The sequence below is a fragment of the Salmo salar genome, chromosome 11 (genome assembly GCF_965601325.2).
Source record: "Salmo salar chromosome 11, fSalSal1, whole genome shotgun sequence".
Taxonomy (NCBI): domain Eukaryota; kingdom Metazoa; phylum Chordata; class Actinopteri; order Salmoniformes; family Salmonidae; genus Salmo; species Salmo salar.
In genome coordinates, this window is record NC_138301.1 from 94,435,928 (window position 1) to 94,454,950 (window position 19,023).

The window sequence follows — 19,023 nt, forward strand, 5'->3', positions numbered from 1 at the left end:
AAAAAACGAGTTGATAAACCGTAATTAAGTACAATAAAGTGCCTTTGTTTTCAACTGAACCAAAACGTATTTTTCTTATAAGGAGGCGGAAGTCTTAAAAAAAGATGAATCCTGTCGTCATTACTGGTTGTCCTAGGAACGCATTCTAAGCGGCTGCGTATCGTCCAATCAGATGACAACGAATTTGGGAACGCAGCGAATGAGATTCGAGCAAGCCTGCATTTAAACCACGGTAATTCACCCTTTGGTATTGTGCAGTGCAGTGTATTCTGTCTTAAGCAAATCAACTCAGCTTTCGAAATGGCTCTCCCTATGACCAGAGTAAGTGAAAAAAAAAAAAATCAGAATTTATTTTTGTTTTAATGTAGTCGTGGCATTTGCATTTTTCCCCTATTCTTTCGTTTAGAATTTTTGGAGCTCAAATGGCGATGAGTGAATCGCCTCGTGCATCTGCAAAAATGTTTCCTTCTCGTGGCATTCTTGCTTACATAGTCATTCAGAAATCGATATCCCTTTGATTCACAGTCAAATAAATCTAGCTACATGGTTTCCTTTATTGCTGTAGAGTCGCCTGGCTTCCTCAGAGAACCAAACTACTCTGCCGGGCAAGGCTGTTCTGGGAACCAAGCCTACATTGAGACAACGAGCTGCGCTCGGCGAAATCGGAAATGTTGGAGTCCCCAGACAGACTCTGAAAAAGGTGAGATTCCGGAAACGTATTCTCAATGTATGGTTTACGATTTTTTTTGTCCTTTTTTTATTTTTTTTTACTAAAATGCTGCGCTTCAATTCTTCTACAGAATGCAAAGGCAGAAACCACAAAGGTGGTTGACAGGAAGACCAACACACGGGCTGAAAAGGCACAGGTGGTTCAACAACCAAAAATCGTAGTTTTTGCCCCTGTTCAGGTGAGACTTCTGGGGTGATGGGCAATTTGTCTGCTTCACATTTTTGTTAGCCTTCAGTATACTCAACTCTCCATTCACGTTTTAGACTTTGTTCACCGCTATACCCCATATTGAATACAAACGTTGGTGTTTATCTGACAGGTTTTGCCTGAGCCAATGTCTCCCACACCAATGGAGACCTCTGGCTGTGCTCCCAACGAGCTGTGCCAGGCCTTCTCAGATGTCCTACTTAATATCAAGGATGTCGACGCTGATGACTACGACAATCCCATGCTCTGCAGTGACTATGTGAAGGACATCTACAAATATCTCCAGAAACTTGAGGTTGGTGTCTTGAACCGGAGTAACTATGTCCAGCAAATGCATTGTATTACTGCATGTGCCTGTTGCATACATGCCCCTCCCTCTGTCTTCTCCCCTTGCAGATCGATCAGGCTGTCAAACCCAAATATCTGGAGGGACAGGAAATTACAGGCAACATGCGTGCTATCCTCATCGATTGGCTCGTCCAGGTCCAAATAAAGTTCCGCCTGCTGCAGGAGACCATGTTCATGACTGTGGGAATCATTGATCGCTTCCTTCAGGTAATAAGCCAGTGGCAACTTTCCCTAGCCCAACTACATCCTGATCTGAAACTATTTAAAGTGTGGTGGGAATTTATGTTCACTTTTTTTTTTTTTTTTTCTCCTCCCCAATTTTGTGATATCCAGTTGGTAGTTAGTCTTGTCTCATCGCTGCAAAGGTCGAGAGCCATGCATCCTCAAACCCAACCTAGCTGCACTGCTTCTTGACACAATACCCATCCAACCTGGAAGCCAGCCGCACCAATGTGTCGGAGGAAACACTGTAGACCTGGTTACTGTCAGCGTGCATTGCACCCGGCCTGCCACAGGAGTCGCTAGTGTGTGACGAGACAAGGATATCCCTGCCGGCCAAACCCTCCCCTAACCCGGATGACGTTGGGCCAATTGTGCGCTGATAATGGGCCTCCTGGTCGCGGCCGGCTGCGACAGAGCCTGCACTCGAACCCAGAATCTCTAGTGGCACTGCTGGCAGTACCTTAGACCACTGTGCCACTCAGGAGGCACATGTCATTTAACCCGCTAGTAGGCTTATTTTATTTCTTGCCAATCCAGGATTTGAAATTGGGGCAGAGCAACAAAATGGTTTGGGGACACAACCACAAATAACTTGCCCCCATTACTGTGTGTGTGAAAGGTCCCAATTGATTGACATTTCATTCACCAGGATAACCCAGTGCCCAAAAAGCAGCTCCAGCTTGTTGGTGTGACAGCCATGTTCATTGCTTCCAAATACGAGGAGATGTACCCTCCGGAGATCGTAGACTTTGCCTTTGTTACCGACCAGGCCTACACCACTGCACAAATCAGGGACATGGAGATGAAGATCCTAAGGGTGCTGAAGTTCAGCTTTGGCCGCCCTCTCCCCCTCCAGTTCCTCAGAAGGGCCTCAAAGATTGGCGAGGTATGCCAACCCCCTTCAACACTGACACCTCGATTTGTATTGCTCTCCAACCCTGCTCCCGAAGCGCTACCTTCCTGTAGGTTTTTGCTCCAACCACAGTTGTAACTTAGTTTATCAACCAGCTAATTATTAGAATCTGGTGCACTAGATTAGCTGTAATGCAAAAATCTATAGGACTATAGCTCTTTAGAAGAGGGTTGGACAGCCCTGGCTTGTATTCACACCAATTAAAATCTCTCCAGGTGACTGCTGAGCACCACACCCTGGCAAAGTACTTTGTGGAGCTCACCATGGTCGATTACGAGATGGTGCACTTCCCTCCCTCGCAGGTGGCCAGTGCAGCCTTTGCCCTCACCCTGAAGGTCTTCAACTGCGGTGAATGGGTAAGATGTCGTCAGTTTGTTCAATTCTCTGAATGGCATCCACCATTTAGTAAGCTTTTCTGACCAGTGAAAGGAGGCCGTTGTTCGCTGTTGCTTAGTCTTCTTACTTGCTGTTTGTGTCCTCACCTCAGAGCTCCACACTACAGCATTACATGAACTACACAGAAGACAGCCTGGTCCCTGCCATGCAGCATATCGCTAAAAATGTTCTGAAGGTGAACGAGGGACAAACTAAGCATATGGTGAGTATCATACAGAACTGCCACTGTTTTATCACTTTACAGGCACCAATGATTAGCGTTCAAATGATTCTACAAAATGTCCCCCTGATATCTAACGTGTCTTTGTTTCAGACGGTTAAGAACAAGTACTCTAGTCAGAAGCAGATGAGAATTGCCACTATTTCACAGCTGAAGTCTTCGCTGATCAAGGACCTTGCAAAACAACTCGCCCTATGAGATGCCTGCTGGCGCTATATGCTGCTTGTACTGTACAGAATGTATGATTCATGTGATTTAAATTTTTTAGTAAAGTCTTAACAGTTGTGGGAGAAATGTTAGTGTTGGGAAGCAGCTTGTGTTCCAACACCTGGGTGTTGGACTTCCTGGTAATTAAATGCATTGACCTAAAGTAGGTACGCTCTACCTGGCCATCAATGTAACTTGCATGTATGATAAAGACTGTTTATTCATGTAATGCCAATAAACATTTTAACTTTTAAATCCTGATTTTTATTTTGGTATTCTTACTGTAATACTTGGTCTTGTCCACTAGAAGGAGCTAGTGCTTTAGTTGCTGCTTGGCAATTTTATGTGAAGTGCAGCTAGTTTCCTTTAGGTGCATGCATGGCACATTTACAACTGGCCATTTTCTAGCTACCACTTGTACATAGGCCAAAGAGCATGCATTCAACTGCTTGAGTAATGACATTTTGACTGGCTTAGGTGGGAAATGGCAACTGAGCATGGCTGGTGTTCACATGTTTTCAAGACACTCATGCTGTAAGGCTGCTATTTTATTTTTTTGGGACAACATGGCTGGGCTGACCCAGTTGCTCAGAGCTGCTCCTTTTCAAGGCCTCTCACTGCACTCTAAGGAGCATCTGCACAGACATTCAGGTCAGATCCATTCTGCTGTTGGCCAGCCTCTGGTCCATTTCATTTAAGTCCTCTGCTTTTGTAACCCAGACCCCTCCATTTTGGGGGGATCTGAACCCAAGGTAACAATGACCTGGTAATTCCAAATGTGTTGTCACACCAGATGGGTGATGTGTTTTACAGGGATAGCCATAGAACAGCACCCCTGGAGCAAGTTGGTGTTAAGTGCCTTGCTCAAGGGTACATTGCCCATTTTCACCATATCTTCTCAGGTATTCAAACAACTTTTTGCTTACTGGCCCAACACTAACCACCTGTAGTCTTCACGGTTCATGAATCTTTATTCCTAGAGGATATTGATCTGTATCCTCTGCAATTACATTCATTTTGTAGTTCAACCTTAAGAACATTTCCTACACTTCCAGTTAGCCTAACAGCCATTCTAATGAGTTTAGCCTACCCTCTGAACCCACATTCTGGTTTAGGAACAATGTCAGGCACTGTAGTGAATATTTTTGCTCAGGGGCTCCATTGCAGGCAAAGCTGTAGAATAAGACCTTGTGTATTCTCAAGAGGAATATGAGGATCCCTTTAAAAGAACAGGACTCAACCTGTCCTGGAGCAAGCAGCGTCAATTACAATTGATCACATCAAGCTAATGGACACAGCAGAGGCAAAAGTTATCACTTTAGCCCATCTGCAGCTGAGGGCCAAGGGGACATTGTTCCATGAGACCCCCAAGAGGATTCTCAGAGAGCTAATGCTGTTCACGGCCACCTGTCATCACAGAGGTCCTTCTCTGTATCCGTCATGATGATCCCAGACCATCATTCACAGATCTGACAGCTCTCAACCTGTTTGTTGGACACCAGCTTGGCAACATACTGTGATTAAGCTGTCACCAAATGTGCAATATTACAAAGACATTTTTATTTGGCATTGAAAACTTAGTTTGTTGTACAGTTCACATGCGAGTTAACATTGCAGCACTCAGAGAAATATGAATCTGTTGCAGAATTAAAAAACAACATTGCTTTAAGAGCACAAATGCAAAGTGGGGAAAAATCAAATCAAATGATCTCCTTCAGAAAACAAATGGCTCCTCAGCCGATTTTCTTTAGCCTACCTTCTGTCATCATAGGCACAAGGGGATGTTACTTAAAGAGTGTCTATAGGTTCATCTTTTCAGCTCTACTGTACCTTCTGCTGCTCTCCATAGGGACAGATGCTAATTAGTCTCAGTTACACTGGAAAGCTGTTCTTTTAAACCCAGACCCATGCTGAGAACTCATGCTTGAAGACTGAGGTCATGACTGGCCAGCCAGATCAGTTTACAAGACAGATTCCTCCTGTGGAGCTTGAAGCCGTACGGTGAAGCAGCCTGGAACACTGGATTTTTAGCCTTTCGTTTTTTTGTGGAAGTTTCATGGAAACCGGTCGTATGACATAGTGGAATAGCAGATAGAAAAGAGGAGTGACCACTCAACCGTAGTGTTGAATGACCGCTCTCTCAATACCCTGTGTGCTATTGTTTGAATATTGAATAACAACCATATTCCATATGTCAAAACTGGATTCATGATTCGTAAAGAATTACATCAAATTACACACTCTCTGATGACAGCTTAAAGGCAACTTTGGGAAAATCCTTATTCAAACATATTCAATCAACACTAAGGCACAAAAGCTCATGCCATATTCTGTGTTTTTCAAGCCCTCAATAAATGAATTCAAGAGTCAGCATTGAGGTCCAGAAAGAATGGAAAACTTGGCCTCAGAAACACCTTTCAAATTTCTGAGATACATAACTCAACCAAAGTTGAATTGTCCAAGACCAGAGTCAACAGTTTGGAAGTGTTTCTCAGTCTAAACATTATCCGAGATGGTCAGGACTTAACAAGTGCACCCTTCAAAATGAGTCAATACACATTCTCAATTCACATCCACTGTGCCTGCATGTCTCAATTCAATAATGACAAAGTCAAACAAACACAACGCCACAGCTGTGATGTTAGGGTTTTTGTGGGGTACTAATAGGTCTGCAGCTGGCAACCGGACTGAAGTCTCTGGCCCTGAAAGTGAAGCACAAATAAACACAGGGGCATTCATTTTCACAATTTATAGATTTTCAAATAAAAATTGGTGTGCTTCCTGAACTTTACCAACCTTTGCTGCTCAATGGCACATGAAGGAAAGAAAGGCTCCTATTGTGGCCTGAACACTGGTCTGTTTCAACCAGGTGTGAAAAGGAATCACTCATTGGTTCATTCCAATTTACTGAACAGCACACACAGGTCCAGTGTGGCTCAGTTGGTAGAGCATGGAGTTTGTAATGCCAGGGTTGTGGGTTTGATTCCCATGGGGGACCAGTATTAAACATTTATGCACTCACTACTGCAAGTTGCTGTGGATAAGAGCATTTGCTAAATGACGTAACCTCTCTATGTAAGAATTGAATGGCAACAGCTCTTTCATCTTCTTCACCCAACCAAGTTCATACCCTCACATTTGTTGAACAGCCTGTACAACATGAATCCTTATACTGCGCATTTTCTCACTAAACCAAACCCACTCAGTAAATGAAAAGGTTGAAATTGTTTGTTGGATAGCTTTGCTCAAAGAACTGAGAACTTCCCAATTCATCTGACTTTGGAACCATACACAAGATACACTGGTAACATAGTATTTGTATAATAATTGCCTTGTCAAAATGGCAAAGCCGCCATTGCATGACGTTGATGATAGTTAGCTTTATATTTGATCATTCAAATCCGATAAATTGTAATACCCTTTTTTTTGCATTTCTATCCATAGAAATGTGGTACATTGACACTGTGTTGTTGTGCTAGAGCCTGTTTTGTAAGTTAACATTTTACTCCATTATTATCATGAGTTGAATCAAACCCTTCTAAGTAATAGTCACATTTTTGAGGGATTAATGCCAATGTACTTTGTTGATGTTTTGAGTTTACGATATGTGAAATAATGAGACCAAGATTGCCCGTAAGTCCTGTTTTATTTAGTTATTTTTAAACCAACATTTTTGCCCCTTCATTCTTGGAACCACTGGCTTTCTCAGTATGACTACATCAATAAACATGTCATGTAAACATAGGATACAACAAGATTTTTAGCAACAGGGATAAAATAAAGGGTTATTTTGCAGGCCCCATTGGAGAGCCCTTTTTTGGTTCCAGGTAGAACCCTCTGTGGAAAATGCCCTTCAACCAGGAAGGAAGTGCAAAATCTGACAGAAAATGGCAGATTTCCAAAACATATCATTCTATACTATCAGTCTATCCCCACCATGTCCTGTACTGTAATCTTTGCTCAAGATAGCTCCACTCTTGATTCCCAAAACCATATTTCCACCCCAATCCCTATACACAATTTATTAATACCAGACTGGTTATATTCCAGACTGACTTAGACACGTACACCACAATGCGAAGGAGCTATTGGCTCTGACTTCGTAGGATTTCAAGTCTACCCAACATTGAAACCATAGTGTAAAAGTCCCCAGATGTAGCCGGAAGTCTATGGGTAGATATTACAGAGTGACGTTAAGACTCTGTATGATTACTCTTTCATCATGTGGCTAGAGCAGGCTGCAAGATGCTGTAATTTGACCTCGGTAAGTCAGTCAGCCAAGCCAAAACTTCTCCAGTCATGTTATAAATCCTCAGTGGCGTGTAGGGAGGAGGGTGAGGTTGCTGCTGACACATTGTAAATCTACCTCTGGGGTCACTTGGCCGTCTCCTTTGTTTTTGTGAGTGTGTGACAGTAGATTCCCCGAGAAGGCCATTGCACCTGGACACTATTCCTGTGAGTGTGTTTACGTCTCTACCAACCAAAATGCATTCTTTAGAGAACAGCTGTCCATGCATCATCATAATTCAATCATGACTTTGATTGTGTTTCAATTAACCGGAATGCGATAACACATGCCTGTCCGTTACCTGTTTCCTTACCTGACATGATGGAGAATTCAATTGATGAATATGTCGATGTAAAAAAAAAGTCAGTAAAAGTTTACTAGCATCAGCTGGGATGACCTAATTGTAAGAGCAGTGTGTTTGTGTAGTGCATTTGTAACGCAGAGTTCGCCAAAACACCGTGTGGACGCACATTGCCGAGTAAGCATATCCATAAATTAGAATGGCATGGAGCCTCACTTTTCTTTTACTTTCACCTTACAAGAACAGTAGGCAATTCCCTTCAAGAGACAACCCATTACTATCAACATGATTAAGCTCTTGAGATTTTCTATATTGTACATCTCTCATCGTTCTCTTAGAAATTACCTTGAGCTTCTATCCCAATACGTCCCACTAACTCTGTGCTGTTGTTGTTTTTGTCACACTGCTTTGCTTTATCTTGGCCAGGTCGCAGTTGTAAATGAGAACCTGTTCTCAACTGGCCTACCTGGTTAAACAAAGGTGAAAATAAAAAATAAATAAACTAATAAACATTTCCCTCAATGACTCTGGGTTTGCAGTGGACAGTATAGAGGTAGCCTACTATGGTCTCCATTCAATCAGATCTGCTTCAGCCGACATCCGCAAGGTGGTTGTTTAGGCTGTGTCGGAGGTGGAATTGCATTAGACCTTACAAATCCATAAGTGGCTCCCGGCATTATACCTAAACCGGACATTGCCATTGGGTGCAAATAGTCACACTGATAGAAATCCCATGCAGCCTTTTTTACAAGTTCGAACACTGGAATGCGAGTAAATAAATAACTGGAGCCATACTGGATGGCCGTTGTTATGCAAGCTCCTTAGCAACTTAGCTATTTTGTAATTCTTTTGTTGTGTATTTTTACTTTATTTTCTCAAAATGTATCCTCTATTATTTCTTACAACCGACAAGAACCTTTGAACATCAGATCGGCAGTTACTTACCTCAATTCTGGCTTCAACTTCAACTCATCTGCCCTGGGCTCTTTCTGTAATTCCGGCTAATTTTCGGGCTACCCAAGAGGAAACGCCGACTTTACAGAGGCAAGAGAGGGGGACGCTGGCGAGATTAAGTTGAAGGGAAAACCGACCACCTCTTCCCTCCATTTGCGGATTTTCTACCAACGGGACTCTCGAAACTGCAATATTCTCTGCTTTTCTGAAACATGGCTCTCGGACAAGATACACCACATGGTGGTCCAACTCGATAGACTCTCCATTCACCATGCCAACAGGACAGTGGAGTCGGGGAAATCGAGGGGGGGAGGGGTTAGCCTCAAACCGCAACTGGTGTGCTGACTCGAACTTAGTGGAAGTGCCAACCCATTGTTCAACCGTCTTCGAATACCTGATGGTCAAATGCCGACCCTTTTACCTCCCGAGGGAGTTTTCAGCTGTTATCGTAACTGTTGTATACATTCCACCTCAGGACAAGAACAGGCTGGCACTTAACGAACTGTACGAGGCTATAACCAAGCAGAAAAACTTATATCCAGAGGATGCTTTTCTTCCATCAACACATTTCTCTCACTACTAGGGGCGATAGCATCCTAGATTATTGTTATTCTACCCACAAGCAAGCATACAAGGCCCTCCCTCGTCCGCCATTCTGTAAATCAGATCTCCGTACTCCTGCGTACATCGCCACAACTGATCCATACACAACGCAATCTCAAGTGCACTCCACAGTGCCCTCACCCACCTATAGAGGAATTCCTATGTGAGAATGCTGTTCTTTGACTACAGCTCAGCGTTCAACACCATTGTCCCATCCAAGCTCGTCACTAAGCTTAGGACCCTGGGACTGAACTCCTCCCTCTGCAACTGGATCCTGGACTTCCTGACCGGCCGACAAGACCCCAGGTGGTGAGGGTAGGCAACATCACCTCCGCCACGCTGATCCTCAACATGGGGCCCCACAGGGGTGCGGGCTTAGTTCCCTCCTGTACCCCCTGTTCACCCACGACTGCGTGGCCACGCAAGACTCCAACACCATCATCAAGTTTGCTTACGACACGAGGAAGGTAGGCCTGATCACCAGCGATGATGAGACAGCCTACAGGGAGGAGGTCAATGACCTTGCAGTGTGGGGCCGGAACAACAACCTCTCCCTCAACGTCAGTATTACCAAGGAGCTGATCGTGGACTACAGGAAACAGGGATGAGCACACCCACATCGATGGGGCTGCAGTGGAGCAGGTCAAGAGCTTCAAGTTCCTTAGTGTCCAAATCACTAAGAACTTAAAATGGTCCAAACAGGTCGTGAAGACACCACCTCTTCCCCCTCAGGAGGTTGAAAAGGTTTGGCATGGGCCATCAAATCCTCAAAAAGTTCACAGCTGTGCCATTGACAGTATCTTGACTGGCTGCATCACTGCTTGGTATATGGTAATAGCACCGCCCTCAATCACAAGGCGCTACAGAGGGTGGTGCTGACAGCCCAGTACAACACTAGGGCCACTAGTGTTTCCACTTCACAATAACAGCACTTACAGTTGACCGGGGCAGCTCTAGCTTATATATATGGACTATATGGAATTGTTTTAAGAAGTTCATAGCAATCAATGATCATTTAGCTATTTGATTTTGAATTTTAAGACCCTAAAGTATAAAATAATATTTCCAGCAATTATTTGATACTTTTTACATTTTATTTTACTGCTATTAGCTCATACAAACGCATTGAGTCACTGATGAACTATATAGAAAAACAGTTCCCTGTCACGTTCGTTTGTAGAAACGGACCAAGGCGCAGCGAATGTTGAGTTCCACATGATTTATTAGAAAGTAAAACTAAGCATAGACAAAAACAAATAAACAATAAACTAACAACGAACTGTGACTACAGAGAATGCAACATGCACTAACTCAAAACAATATCCCATAACACAGCTGCCTCTAATTGGGAATCATACAAATCACCAACATAGAAAATCAAACCTAGAACCCCACATAGAAATAAATAAACTAGATCAACCCCCAGTCACGCCCTGACCTACTCCACCATAGAAAATAAGGACTCTCTATGGTCAGGACGTGACACCCTCGCAAAAAATCTAAAGGAAGTTTGTTCCGAAGTGTCTGTCCTATATCTGAGAGCTGTATGAAAGATCAGGATTTTTATTTTATTTTCTTGGCACTAAACTGTCTCCATATATACTTCCATTCATTTTTTTAAACTGGTACCAAGAATCTTAAGACAAGTCTTGTGATGCCTTGGGTATGTGTTTGTGAGAGTCTCACCTTTCCATAGAGGGGTCATATTAGTGTGTAACCCAAACTGTTCAAACGCTACAGACAGAAGTTGGCAGATCAGCTGTACCGACTTCAGACGAGTACACCATGGTGTTCCTGAGAGTCTCATCTTTCCGTAGAGGGGTCATAATAGTTTGTAGGCCAAACCGTTCGGGTGCTACAGATGATTTTGTGAGAAGACTGATTTTCGGGATTTCTCTGTCTGACAACCAAGAGCTTCTGGATATCAGAACAGCGATTACTCACCTCAAACTAGACTAAGATTTTTTATTTAATGAGTCGGACGCGAAGGATATACTGCTTCTCCGAGACCAGGCCCAAATCCCCATCATTCGCTTGAAGAAAAGATGGAAATTCAAGGCCCAAATCCCCGTCATTCACATGAAAAAAGGAGATGGGTGCCTTGTGAGAATGGTGCCTTGTGAGAATTCGTCGGTGAGCGGGTAACCCACCTCTGCCATCCGTTCTACTAACCAACGTGCAGTCACTGGAGCATAAACTGGATGAGCTCCGTTCGAGACTATCCTAGCAACGGGACATTAAAACTGTAATATCTTATGTTTCACCGAGTCGTGGCTGAACGACGATACAGATAATATACAGTTGGCTGTGTTTTCTGTGCATCGGCAGGACATGATAGCTAAGGGGTGGGGGTGTGTGTCTATTTGTCGATAACAGCTGGTGCATGATGTCTAATATTAAGGTAGTCTCATGGTATTGCTCATCTCAGATAGAGTACCTCATAATAAGCTGTAGACCACACTATCTACCAAGAGAGTTTTCATTTCAGCCCTCTATTTACCTCCACAAACCGACGCTGACACTAAAACGGCACTCAACGAGCTGTATAAGTCCATAACCAAACAAGAAAATGTTCATCCAGAAGCGGCACTCCTTGTGTCCGGGGACCTCAATGCAGGCAAACTTAAATCCGTTTTACCTCATTTCTACCAGCATGTCACATGTGCAACTATAGGAAAACAAACTCTAAACCACCTTTACTCCACACACCGATATGCGTACAGAGCTCTCTCTCGCCCTCCATTTGGAAAATCTGAACATAATTACATCCTCCTGATTCCTGCTTACAAGCAAAAACTAAAGCAGGAAGTACCAGTGACTCGCTCAATGCGGAAGTGGTCAGATGACACGGATGCTACGCCACAGGACTATTTTGCTAGCACAGACTTGAATACCCTATCCAAGATGGCGTAGCAGTGCAGACGTGTTTGTCGTTGTCCTGTGTAAATTGTCTTTTTTCATTCTTTTTTTGTATATATTTCAATCTCTTTTTCCATGTTTAAATGAAATATACCTTCCGGCAACCCGCCTCACCCAATGTGATGCTGATCTGCTATTTTTTAGACCTTGTAGCTAAAACCTCCATCAGAAGCTAGCCATCAGATGCTAACCAGCTAATTAGTTACTAGCTATTTAGTCATTGTTAGTGGCCTTTACCTCTAGCTCAGACACCAGCCTCTTTTACCCTGGATAATACCCGCCAGTCTGCACAGTGCGATATCAACCCTGAGAATTTCGGACTGCTTTTCTCCACCATTACTCCAGATCATCACAGCTAGCTAGCTGCTACCGAGTGACCCAGCCCCAAAGCTAGCCTTTGAGGCAGGCCCATCTCCCGGCTTGCTCAGTGAACCCTATGATCACTCGGCTACACAGCTGATGCCTCCTGGACTCTTCACTAACACGACTAGAAGCCACTACACCGCCGGATTCCTGCCGTAAGCTCTGGCCCTTTGCATCCGATCATCGCAACTATCTAGCTGCTACCGAGTGTCTATAGTGGCTAACGCCCTTGTCCTGAAGCTGGCACCAGTTAGCCTCGAACCAGGCGCATCTCCCGGCTAGCAAACAAAATTACTCCAGCTACAATACCTTGTTTGCCAATTGGCCTGGACCCTTTGTCGACATGGAGCCCCGCCGATCCATCACATCTGGTCTGCCGACGTAATTCTGTCCAATGTGCCCTCAACCGGCCTTTGTCGGATGTCGGTGAAGACGCTTCTGCTAGCCCCGGCCTGCTAACTTTATGAACGCCGTGTCTCCCGCTAGCTAGTGTAGTAACGACTTCCCTGTTTCATCTATTGCTGTTCACTGGACCCTATGATCACCTGGCTACATAGATGATGCCTGCTGGACTGTTCATTAATCACGGTATTCCATTTTGTTTATTTTGTTTATCTGTTGGCCCCAGCCTTCGAACTCAGGCCCTGTGTGTAGTTAACTGACCCTCTCTGCCCATTCATCGCCATTTTACCTGTTGTTGTCTTAGCTGATTAGCTGTTGCTGTCTTACACGTTGTGGTCTTAGCTAGCTCTCCCAATCAACTCCTGTGATTGCTTTATGCCTCGCTTTATGTCTCTCTCTAATGTCAATATGCCTTGTATACTGTTGTTTAGGGTAGTTATCATTGTTTTATTTTACTGCGGGGCCCCTAGCCCCACTCAACATGCCTCAGATACCTATTTTGTCCCATCTCCCACACATGGGGTGACGTCACCTAGCATAACTAGTGCCTCCAGAGATGCAACCTCTCTTATCGTCACTCAATGCCTACGTTTACCTCCACTGTACCCGCACCCTACCATACCCCTGTCTGTACATTATGCCCTGAATCTATTCTACCACGCCCAGAAATCTGCTCCTTTTATTTTCTCTCCCCAACGCACTAGACCAGTTTTGATAGCCTTTAGCCGTACCCTCATCCCACTCCTCTGTTCCTTGGGTGATGTGGAGGTTAACCCAGGCCCTGTGTGTCCCAGGCACTCTCATTTGTTGACTTCTGTAACCGTAAAAGCCTTGGTTTCATGCATGTTAACATCAGAAGCCTTCTCCCTTGTTTTACTCACTGCTTTAGCACACTCCGCCAACCCTGATGTCCTTGCCGTGTCTGAATCCTGGCTTAGGAAGGCCACCAAAAATTCGGAGATTTCCATCCCCAACTACAACATTTTCCGTCAAGATAGAACTGCCAAAGGGGGAGGAGTTGCAATCTACTGCATTGATAGCCTGCAAAGTTCTGTCATACTTTCCAGGTCTATGCCCAAACAGTTCGAGCTTCTAATTTTAAAAATGAATCTCTCCAGAAATAAGTCTCTCACTGTTGCCGCCTGTTATAGACCGCCCTCAGCTCCCAGCTATGCCCTGGACACCATATGTGAATTGATTGTCCCCCATCTATCTTCAGAGTTTGTTCTGTTAGGTGACCTAAACTGGGATATGCTTAACACCCCGGCCGTCCTACAATCTAAGCTAGATGCCCTCAATCTCACACAAATCATCAAGGAACCCACCAGGTACAACCATAAATACGTAAACATGGGCACCCTCATAGATATTATCCTGACCAACTTGCCCTCCAAATACACCTCTGCTGTTTTCAATCAGGATGGTCAAATGACCACCCCTCATCACTGTCAAACGCTCCCTAAAACACTTCCGCGAGCAGACCTTTCTAATCAACCTTTCCGGGTATCCTGGAAGGATATTGACCCCATCCCGTCAGTAGAGGATGCCTGGTTGTTCTTTAAAAGTAATTTCCTCACTATCTTAAATAAGCATGCCCCTATCAAAAAATGTAGAACTAAGAACAGATATAGCCCTTGGTTCACTCCATACCTGACTGCCCTCGACCAGCACAAAAACATCCTGTGGCGTACTGCGCTAGCATCGAATAGTCCCCGCGGTATGCAACTTTTCAGGGAAGTCAGGAACCAATACACACAGTCACTTAGGAAAGCAAAGGCTAGCTTTTTCAAACAGAAATTTGCATCCTGTAGCTCTAACTCCAAAAAGTTCTGGGACACTGTAAAGTCCATTAAGAATAACATCACCTCCTCCCAGCTGCCCACTGCACTGAGGCTAGGAAACACTGTCACCACCGATAAATCCACGATAACTGAAAATTTCAAAATGCATTTCTCTACGGCTGGCCATGCTTTCCTCCTGGCTACCCCAACCCCGGCCAACAGCTCTGCACCCCCCGCAGCTACTTGCCCAAGCCTCCCCAGCTTCTCCTTCACCCAAATCCAGATAGCAGATGTTCTGAAAGAGCTGCAAAACCTGGACCCGTACAAATCAGCTGGGCTAGACATTCTGGACCGTCTCTTTCTAAAATTATCTGCCACCATTGTTGCAACCCCTATTACTAGTCTTTTCAACCTCTCTTTCATATCGTCCGAAATTCCTAAAGATTGGAAAGCTGTAGCACGCGCTCCAGCAGGTTTATCTCACTGGTCATCCCCAACGCCAACACCTCCTTTGGCCACCTTTCCTTCCAGTTCTCTGCTGCCAATGACTGGAATGAATTGCAAAAATGTAACTTTAAGCATCAGCTATCTGAGCAGCTTACCGATCGCTGCAGCTGTACATAGCCCATCAGTAAATAGCCCATCCAACTACCTACCTCATCTCCATATTGTTTTTATTTACTTTTTTGCTCTTTTGCACACCAGTATTTCTACTTGCGCATCATCATCTGCACATCTAGCACCAGTGTTAATTTGCTAAATTGTAATTACTTCGGTACTATGGCCTATTTATTGCCTTACCTCCTTACTCCATTTGCACGCACTGTATATAGATTTTTCTATTGTGTTATTGATTGTACTTTTGTTTATCCCATGTGTAACTCTGTGTTGTTGTTTTTTGTTGCACTGCATTGATTTATCTTAGCCATGTTGCAGTTGTAAATGAGAACTTGTCCTCAACTGGCCTACCTGGTTAAATAAAGGTGAAATACATTAAAAAAATATATATGTTCCGGGATTCATCCAATGGCACTGAGGAGTATACCACCTCAGTCACCGGATTCATCAATAAGTGCATCGACGACTCGTCCCCACAGTGACCGTATGTACATATCCCAACCAGAAGCCATGGATTGCAAGCAACATCCACACCGAGCTAAAGGCTAGAGCTGCCACTTTCAAGGAGCAGGATACTAATCCGGGCGCTTATAAGAAATCCCGCTATGCCCTCAGATGAACCATCAAACAGGCAAAGCGTCAATACAGGACTAGGATTGAATCCTACTACACCAGCTCTGACGCTCGTCGGATGTGGCAGGGCTTGCAAACTATCATGTACCCAGCTGCGAGCTGCCCAGTGACCTGAGCCTACCAGACGTGCTAAAATACTTTTATGCTCGCTTCGAGGCAAGCAACACTGAAGCATGCATGAGAGCACCAGCTGCTCCGGACGACTGTGTGATCACGCTCTCCGTAGCCAATATGAGCATGAACTTTAAACAGGTCAACATTCACAAGGCCGCGGGGCCAGATGGATTACCAGGACATGTACTCAGAGCAGGCGCAGACCAACTGGCAAGTGTCTTCATTGACATTTTCAACCTCTCCCTGACCAAGTCTGTAATACCTGTTTCAAGCAGACCACCATAGTCCCTGTGCCCAAGAAAGCAAAGGTAACCTGCCTAAATGCCTACCGACCCCTGGCACGTTGGTAGCCATGATGTGCTTTGAAAGGCTGGACCTGGCTCACATCAACACCATCATCCCGGAAACCCTAGACCCACTCCAATTCGCATACCGCCCCAACAGATCCACAGATGACGCAATTTCAATCTCACTCCACACTGCCCTTTCCCACCTGGACAAAAGGAACACCTATGTGAGAATACTGTTCATTGACTACAGCTCAGCGTTCAAAACCATAGTGCCCACAAAGCTCATCACTAAGCTAAGGACCCTGGGACTAAACATCTCCCTCTGCAACTGGATCCTGGACTTCCTGACGGGGCGCCCCCAGGGGTACCCTTCAGGGGTACGTGCTTAGTCCCCTCCTGAACTCCCTGTTCACCCACAACTGCGTGGCCAAGCACAACTCCAACACCATCATTAAGTTTGCTGACAACACAACGGTGGTAGGCCTGATCACCGACAACGATGAGATAGCCTATATGGAGGAGGTCAGAGACTTGGCAGTGTGGTGCATCACCGCCTAGTATAGCAACTGCTCAGCATCCGACCATAAGGCCCTACAGAGGGTGGTGCGTACAGCCCGGTACATCACTGGGTCCAAGCTCCCTGCCATCCAGGATCTTTATACTAAGTGGTGTCAGAGGAAGGCCCAAAAAATTGTCAAAGACTCCAGTCACCCAAGTCATGGACTATTCTCTCTGCGGTACCGGAGCCCCAAGTCTAGGTCCAAAAGGCTCCTTAACATATTCTACCTCCAAGCCATAATACTGCTGAACAATTCATCAAATGGCCACCCGGACTATATGCATTGACACTCCCGCCCCTTTGCTTTTATCACTGCTGCTACTCACTGTATTATTATGTATGCATAGTCACTTTACCCCTACGTACATGAACAAATTACCTCGACTAACCCGTACCCCTGCACATTGACTCGGTACCAGTACCCTCTGTATATAGCGTCGTTATTGTTATTTAATTGTGTTACCTATTTTTTACTTTAGTTTATTTTGTAAATATTTTTGTATGTATTTTTGTATTCGGCACATTTTTTTATCATTTTTAATTTTAACTTTTATTTAACTAGTTAAGAACAAATTCTTATTTTAAATGACAGCCTACCCCGGCTAAACCTGGGCTAATTGTGCACAGCCCTATGGGACTCCCAATCACAGCCAGATGTGATACAGCGTGGATTTGAACCAGGGACTGTAGTGACTCTTGCACTGAGATGCAGTGTCTTAGACCGCTGCGCCACTCGGGAGTTTTATCTTGTTGGAAAAGTAATCTCGTTGCCATGAGGATGTTGTGTGTGGATATTGTCACAGATGGCTCTTCGCTCAGACAAGGAAATGAATGGTAAATGACTCAGTGTGAATCAACACAAATAACTTTTCTTATTGTCTGTTCATTGGTAGGCCTATTCAACAGAATATGGGAAACTAATTCACCAATGCTCTGTAGTTAATCTTAGCCCATATAATCATCTGTCCAGCGCACCCCCAGTCCTTTTCAACAGAAGTGGTGCTATTGATTAAATTAGTCAATAAAGGCTTGTTTTCCCCTACTACTATCATACTAATGCACTTACAGTGAATGCCCCAAGCAGCCTTGCAGGCCAGGTTATAAAGTGCACTAGAGCTCCTAAATTATTCACGAGCCCCTTCACCAGCCGATGCCTCCTTTAGAGATGGGCGGGCGGTGGGCGATGATGTCACACAGCCCCGTGGAGCCAGACAAGGGCACCTGACACTGAAACTGAATGATTGATCCAGCTGTAGAACACTCCCCGCCACAGTATCCTGGAGCAGTCTTTAGAGATGGGCATTCAACTCCCTTAGGTCGTATCATTACAACCGATGTCCAGGACATGAATGAAGGACTGTCGAGGTGTCAGTTGAAAAGTTATGTAACCCCGTTTAATTCGGTCAGACGAGAGAATGGGAAAATGTTACTGGATTTTAAAGCTTTTGTCACAAAGAGGGCCATTTATGGGGAGATGAATGACAGTGAAATCTGAATTGATATTTCATATTCCAGTCTTGGACTGCAATAAAGGGAACTTGTGACCATTTATTTAATATAAAAAAAAACAATACATCTCAGATGGAGATTACAGAGGGCATCTGACAACATCGGTTTTATTCAGCCTGTTCTATAAGTGCTACATCAACAGGGTTGTAAGTGGCTAAGCCCAGACAGAATAAATGTAGGTTATTACCCATAAAATAGCATTCATAATAGCACACATATAAAGTAAACATTCTTGTGCTCGACACAGAATTTGAGAATCGACTGATTGAAATCATCCATTTGACAGTATGTTTTATCCCACAGCTCAGAGAAACTCATCTACCTTCAAGAGACACTTTTGAGAGGCCCATCGACTTGTCTTCTCAGGATTGCAACAGCTATTGACCACTCATCAATAAGATTCAAACTAGCCCACTGAGCAAAAACTGGTTGAATGAACGTTGCTT

At 44.4% G+C, this 19,023-nt stretch overlaps 1 protein-coding gene across 1 annotated transcript; it reads left to right on the forward strand.

The window, feature by feature from the left end:
• The first annotated feature begins 162 nt into the window (after positions 1-162).
• ccnb1 (cyclin B1) lies at positions 163-3,498 on the forward strand. Its single transcript, XM_014128823.2, has 9 exons — positions 163-321; positions 566-700; positions 801-908; positions 1,050-1,232; positions 1,334-1,492; positions 2,157-2,393; positions 2,636-2,776; positions 2,908-3,018; positions 3,130-3,498. The coding sequence occupies exons 1-9, from the start codon at positions 301-303 to the stop codon at positions 3,232-3,234; spliced, it is 1,200 nt and encodes a 399-aa protein (XP_013984298.1). The 5' UTR covers positions 163-300; the 3' UTR covers positions 3,235-3,498.
• Positions 3,499-19,023: the final 15,525 nt, after the last annotated feature.

Bases quoted from the DNA above. Each gene is read 5' to 3' on its own strand.
- ccnb1 (XM_014128823.2), top strand. From the start codon at position 301: ATGGCTCTCCCTATGACCAGA. The intron at 1,233-1,333 runs GTTGGTGTCTTG...CTCCCCTTGCAG, and splicing joins AATATCTCCAGAAACTTGAG to ATCGATCAGGCTGTCAAACC. The intron at 2,777-2,907 runs GTAAGATGTCGT...TCCTCACCTCAG, and splicing joins TCTTCAACTGCGGTGAATGG to AGCTCCACACTACAGCATTA.